The 6,422-nt window shown below is 48.8% G+C and overlaps 1 protein-coding gene across 1 annotated transcript in view; it reads left to right on the top strand.

Annotated features, from left to right (window-relative positions):
• Positions 1-2,181: 2,181 nt before the first annotated feature.
• The window catches only part of SLC15A3 (solute carrier family 15 member 3), a 16,041-nt gene continuing 11,800 nt past the window's right edge, over positions 2,182-6,422 (top strand). Inside the window, exon 1 of the mRNA XM_051965747.1 lies at positions 2,182-2,868. Coding sequence (XP_051821707.1) covers positions 2,323-2,868 — 546 coding nt within the window. The 5' untranslated portion in view covers positions 2,182-2,322. The remainder of the gene's footprint in view (positions 2,869-6,422) is intronic.

The raw sequence follows: 6,422 nt of genomic DNA, 5'->3' as shown, positions 1-6,422 counted from the left end.
TGTATTATCTTTCTTGATTAGAAAGTAGAATGCTCAATGACAGGGATTCGGTTTTGTATATATCCCCATTCCTTAGTACAGGGCTTGGCAAAAACTATATATTTTTTCCCATTCATTTGTTCTTTGAGGACGAAGAACTGCTTCATTTTTGTCTTTGTATGGTCCAGAAACATTGATATGTTTCATGAATGCTACTTGAGTAATCATTATTTATGTCCTGGTCTTTCCTCTCCAGCAGATCCCCTTGAGGACTTAACTTGTCTCTTACTCATCATCGATTCAATTCACAGGATTATAGGATTTAGAACTGGAACAGACTTTAGGGACTCCTGATTGAAAGTCCTTATTTTACAAAGAAGGGCAGCTAGGTGGCGCTGCAGCGGATAAAGCATAGATCCTGGAATAAGGAGGATCTGAGTTCAAATGTGACCCTGGGAACGCCACTTAGTCCTGTTTTGTGAAGTGACTCATTAAAGGTCACACAGCTAGTAAATATCTGAGAGCAGATTTGAACTTGCTTCTTGGTTCAAATATTTTTCCCCTGAGATAATTGGGGTTAAGTGACTTGCCCAGGGTCACACAGCTGGGACGTGTTAAGTGTCTGAGACTAGATTTGAACTCAGGTCCTCCTGACTTCAGGGCTCTACCCACTGCAGAACAGCTACCAGCTGAAGCAAATGGGTGGCCTGGAATAGAGTGGGTGCTGGTCTGTTCCTGGATGACCGGCCACTTGCTGTTGTTCTAGGGCTTAGCTGGACACTGAGGTTTTGCCAGCCAGAGGCTGCGATTCTGTGACTCGTTGGCTTGAGCATGGAGGCTTGCTCTTAGTCCTGGCAGACAAGCCATGTTCATGTGGCCTTTTAAGTGCATTTCCTCATCTGATCCTTCCAGCTCCCTTTGCCTTTTTGTTTACAGGCGAGGAAACTGAGACTCCCAGAAGCCCCCGGGCTCTGATAAGCGCTAGAGCTGAGACTCAAGCCCAGGTCTTCCTGTTCCCAGGACATCAGAGCTGGAGGACATCTCGGCCACCAGCTGGGACAACCCCTCTCCTCCCTCCACACCCCACGCCCCCCTCCCCAACTTATTTCCCAATAACTTTTTAGTCGAATCTGTGGGGTTCTCTAAGTAGACCATCATATCATCAGCAAAGAGTGATCCTTTGGTTTCCTCATTGCCTGTTCTTATTCCTTTAATCTCTTTCTCAACTCTTATTGCCAAAGCTAGCATTTCTAATACAATATTAAATAGTAACGGTGACAGTGGGCAACCCCCAACTTATTTCCCAAGAGAGAAAACCAAAGAAGCGATCTGCTCACAGTCACAAAGCCATGACAACCTGGCCCAAGTCTAGCTCTCTTTGTCCTGATTTTAGCTCCTTTCCATTTTTCTGGACTCTTCCTCAAAAGGAAAGTTTCAGAAACCCACAGCTCCTGATTTTCTCTGTCCTCTCATAGCACCTCACATAGGGCTCCACATAAGGATGTGAAGGGACATTAGGGATTAGCCAGCCCCAAGCCTCTATTTTATAGAGAGGGAAACTGAGGCTCCAGGAAGGGAAAACCGGCTTGAGGAGACTTAGCTGCAAGTCAAGGCAAGTCTTTGGATGTGAGGAAATAGCAGTTTGTTTGTTGTGGGGGGAGGTGGGGAGGGTCAGGAGCAGGAGAAACGAAAGTGGATGAGTTCAGTTTGGCTTTGGCCTCCAGCAGCTGGAGGGGGGGGCGGTGGGGGAGGAGAAGGGGAATCCGGCAGGAAGGAGGATTTAGAAAGCTGAATAGGTCAGCAGCTCTGCCTCTGACTTTCATTTCTTGTCAGGGAACATCATGTGATGATATTGGTTTGGGAGGAAAAGGGGAAGTGAGGAGAATACACACACACAGAGCCCAGAGGGTCACACAGAGACAGGGCTCCAGGGCGCTCCAGGGACTGGGGAGCTAGACCGGGCTGGAGGGCTGCATGGGGAGCAGGGAGAGAGCTAGAGGGAGCCGCCACTGAGCCAGGGCCACTCGGGACAGAGACAGGGGGTGGGGGAAGCGGGAAGGGAAAGGAGAACCAGAGGAGAAAGAGTGGGAGCAGACAGGAGGGAGAGGAAGGGGGGGAAAGAAAGAGTGGGAGCAGACAGGAGGGAGCGGAAGGGGGGAAAGAAAGAGTGGGAGCAGACAGGAGGAAGAAAAGAGAGAGAGGGGAAGGGGGAAAGAAACAGTGGGAGCAAGGAGAGGGGCAGAGAGAAGCTGGTTAGAGGCAGAGGAGGGCAGGCAGGAAGGATGAAAGGGTAAGAAGGAGTCGGAGGGGAAGGAAGGGCCAGAAGGCAGCCCCGTGGGAGCCATGGCTGGCAATGGAGTGCCCGGAGAGCAGAGGCCCCTGCTGGGCCCCTCGTCGAGAAGCCGCGCAGCGCTGGGCCACCGCCGGGCTGCCTGTGCCGCGGTGCTCCTGGCAGAGATGCTGGAACGAGCCTCCTTCTTCGGCATCTCCTCCAACCTGGTGCTCTACCTCAACAGCTTCAACTTCAACTGGGATGGCGAGCAGGCGACCCGTGCCGCCCTGGTCTTCCTGGGGGCTTCCTATCTGCTGTCCCCCATCGGAGGCTGGCTGGCGGACGTCTACCTGGGCCGCTACACCACCATCATCACCAGCCTGCTCATCTACGCCGGGGCCTCCTGCCTGCTGCCCCTCACCGCCTTCTCCGATGGCCGCCAGTCCTTCTGCGGGGGGATGCCCACCTTCGTCATCCAGCCCCCCTGCTCCGGCCAGGACTGCCAGAAGGAGTCTTCCAGTCCCTACTGCGCGCCCACCATGTACGGGGGGCTCCTGCTGCTGGCCCTGGGCATCAGCTCAGTGAAGGCCAACCTCACCTCTTTCGGGGCTGACCAGGTAAGAAGAATCAAGGCTGGGACTGGGGGTGGGGGGGATCCTTGGGCGGGAGACTTACATCCACTGTGGCCTACATCCACTAAACATTTCTTGTTCCTTTCATTTTTAAAAAGTGACTCATTCAGGGACAATAGATTTGAAATCGGGGCTTTATCCACTGAGCTACCCAGTTCCCCCTCATTTACTGAACATTTCTAAGAAGCATGGGAGGAGGTGCCCAGGCTCTGTGGCCTGACATATCGTGGGGAGTTTGGCCACCCTGTGGGAAAGACCAAAGTGACAACATTTCTTGTTCCTTTTTATTTTTAAATGACTCGTTCAGAGACGACGGATTTGAAATCAGGGCTTTACCCACTGAGCTTCCCAGCTGCCCCTCATTTACTGAACATTTCTAAGTAGCATGGGAGGACGCACCCAGGCTCTGTGGCCTGGCACATTGGGGGGAGTCTGGCCAAAGTGACAGTGGCCAGTTCTGGGGCTGGCTGCTCAGACCACCCTGCGGAGTGGGAGGAGGCGAGAGACACTGGAAAAAGGCTGGTTTAGAGAGCCGGTCAAGCTGATACCAGCAGTCCCACACCCACCTGTGTCTTTAGTGTCCCAAGAAAAACAGGAAATGGTTCTGGGAAAAAGTGATCTGTCTTCTCTTGCCATCTTGCTGGGGCTTCAGAGGAATCGCCAACTGGGAGACGGTCAGAGGTGGACAGCTGGGAAGTCCAGTAGCTCTCAAGTCCAGGCTGGGGGGGGGGGGGAGGGGGGGTCGTGGAAGAACTGAAAATGTTTAAGTAGGAGAAAAGGGAGCCTGAAGGGATGTGGACCCCTGAGGGCTGGCCTTTGGAGGACAATGAGCTTGTTCTGCTGGGCCTCCAAGCAAAGCTAAGAGTCCACAGGGGAAGTGGCAGGAGATGAACTTGGGCCCTAGGTCAAAAGGTAGCCTGCTTCCAGTTTTGGACAGCCCCAATAATAGAGGAGGAGGTGAGGGAGGAAGCTTTAGCTCCTCAGAACCAGAACTCTCGCCACAACCCAGGCTCTTCTGGGTCTGCCGTTAATACCTCTCTGGGTAACTCTGGAACAGTGGTTCTCAAACTTTTGTTTTCAGTATCTTTATCCTATTAAAAATGATTGAGGATCTCTCCAAAGCATTTTTGTTTATCTGGATTATATTGATAAACATTTATCATATTGGAGATAAAAATTATTTTTGAATTTGTAGACCCTCTAAAAGGATTTCAGAGATCCCCAGGATTCTCTAGAGCAGGGGTCCTCAAACTTTTTAAATAGGGGGCCAGTTCACTGTCCTCAGACTGTTGGAGGGCCGGACTATAGTAAAAATAAAAACTTTGTTTTGTGGGCCTTTAAATAAAGAAACTTCATAGCCTTGGGTGAGGGGGATAATCGTCCTCAGCTGCTGCATCTGGCCCGCGGGCTGTAGTTTGAGGACCCCTGCTCTAGACCATACTTTGAGAACCACTGCTCTGGAAAGCCATTCTCCCTCTCTCTGGATCTCGGGAGACCGTTAAGCTACAGCGTGCTAGATTATAGCCACCTGCATCTCACCGGAGTTGAAAACAGGGTGGAAGGAAAGGACTAGGGCCCTCACCCATCTGCCCCTGGTTCGGGAATCTCAGGGAGGAGTCTTCAATAGCATTTGGGATTTTCAAGGAGAGACCAAAATGCCTGAAGACCTGTGACAAATATGGCCTCTGCTTTTGAATAATCCTAGGTGTGCATCAGGGAGAGAGAGAGAAAGGAGATAGAAATGGAAAGAAGGATGAGGAGAGAGAGAAAGAGATAAAAGAAAGAGGAGGAGAGAAGGAGAGAAAACAGAGATAGAAATGAAAAGAGAGATGAGAAGAGAGAGAGAGGAGGGGAAGGAAAGAGAAGAGATAGAAATGAAAGAAGAGATGGAGAGACAGAGAGAGACACAAACTGATATAGAGAAGAGACAGACAGAGAAAGAGAGGAGAGAGGGAGAGAAATAAACAGAGACAAAGAAAGAATACTATTTTCTGGACAAAAGAACAAGAAAACGAGAGCAGAAATTCTCTCCTTTTTTAAAAAAAAATTATTTATTTATTTTTTAATAATAACTTTTTATTGACAGAACCCATATCAGGGTAATTTTTTTTTTTTTACAACATTATCCCTTGCACTCGTTTCTGTTCCGATTTTTCCCCTCGCTCCCTCCACCCGCTCCCCTAAGATGGCAAGCAGTCCTTTATATGTTAAATGTGTTGCCATATATCCTAGATACAATATATGTTTGCAGAACCGAACAGTTTTCTTGTTGCACAGGGAGAATTGGATTCAGAAGGTAGAAATAACCCGGGAAGAAAAACAAAAATGCAAATAGTTTACATTCATTTCCCAGTGTTCTTTCTTTGGGTGTAGCTGCTTCTGTCCATCATTTATCAATTGAAAAGGAGTTAGGTCTCTTTGTCAGAGAAATCCACTTCCATCAGAAATTCTCTCCTTTTAAAATCTGAGTGATGGCTTGATAGTCAACTTGCTGCTGTCACAGGACTAAGGAACCAAGAAGAAATCTGTTTAGTCATCCCAAAGCACATGTTCTTCAATGCTTTGTCACATGCAGCACCAGAAAATGGCAGGGGAGGTCTGCTGGGGTTCACAAATCCTCCCACTGGAGTGTGCTAGAGCAAAGCAGGAGCCCCCGGTTATTCTCATTTCATCGGCCTAGTATGTGCACTACGTTTGCGTCACAGATGTCTTCCCATAGCCCTTCCCTGTCTTCCGGAGGCCATCTGCTCTCCCACCCCCAGAGCCTCCCCCATTTCTTCTTCGTTAAGTTCACAGAATTATGGAATCTTGAAATTGAGGGGGATCTACGATTGGATCATCGAACTCAATCTGTTCCACTTGAAGAGCTCCATTGGAAAGGAAACCACCATCTCCCAAGGCAACCCAATCCATTCTGAACTAAGAATCCGGCCATTCTTCCCAATATCCAGCCTAAATCTGCTGCTTTTCACATTCTTCCTAACCTCCATTATTCTTGGTTTTGCCTTCTGGGGCCCAACAGAACAAAGCTGATCCTTCTTCCAAAGGACGATCCTTCAGATCCTGAAGACGACAATCATGTTCCTTCCAAGTCTTCTCTCCACTGGGTTAAATATCCTTAGTTTCTCCTCTGATCTATCTAGGTCTGTAAGACCTCGGACTATTCCTGGCCACTCTCTGAGGCAACCCAGGCTCTTGTTTTCTTTCTGGAAATAAGGTCTAGAATTAAAGTCATTCTAGAGTTATGAACTGATGGTCTAGCACTGGACATCCTAGGGTAGCCCAAGAATTGAATCAGATTTCTAAGGAGTCATGAAGCTGTAGCCAATGATGGCAGGTATGGACCTAAAAGTTCTCTCAGAGATCAACTCAAGAGCCAGTGGGAAAAGGGGGAGCGACCTTCAAGAGAAGCTTCTCTCAGCTAAATTTATGATTGTGCAGATGGGAAAAATGCAAATATGGGTGTTAGTAATCGTATTTCTAGACTTTTTGGGGTCTTACCAAGCTTTTTCTTCATTACGAGCAAATTCTGCAGATGC

The sequence above is a fragment of the Antechinus flavipes genome, chromosome 6 (assembly GCF_016432865.1).
Source record: "Antechinus flavipes isolate AdamAnt ecotype Samford, QLD, Australia chromosome 6, AdamAnt_v2, whole genome shotgun sequence".
Classification (NCBI taxonomy): Eukaryota; Metazoa; Chordata; class Mammalia; order Dasyuromorphia; family Dasyuridae; genus Antechinus; species Antechinus flavipes.
This window is presented reverse-complemented; position numbering and strand designations above follow the sequence as displayed.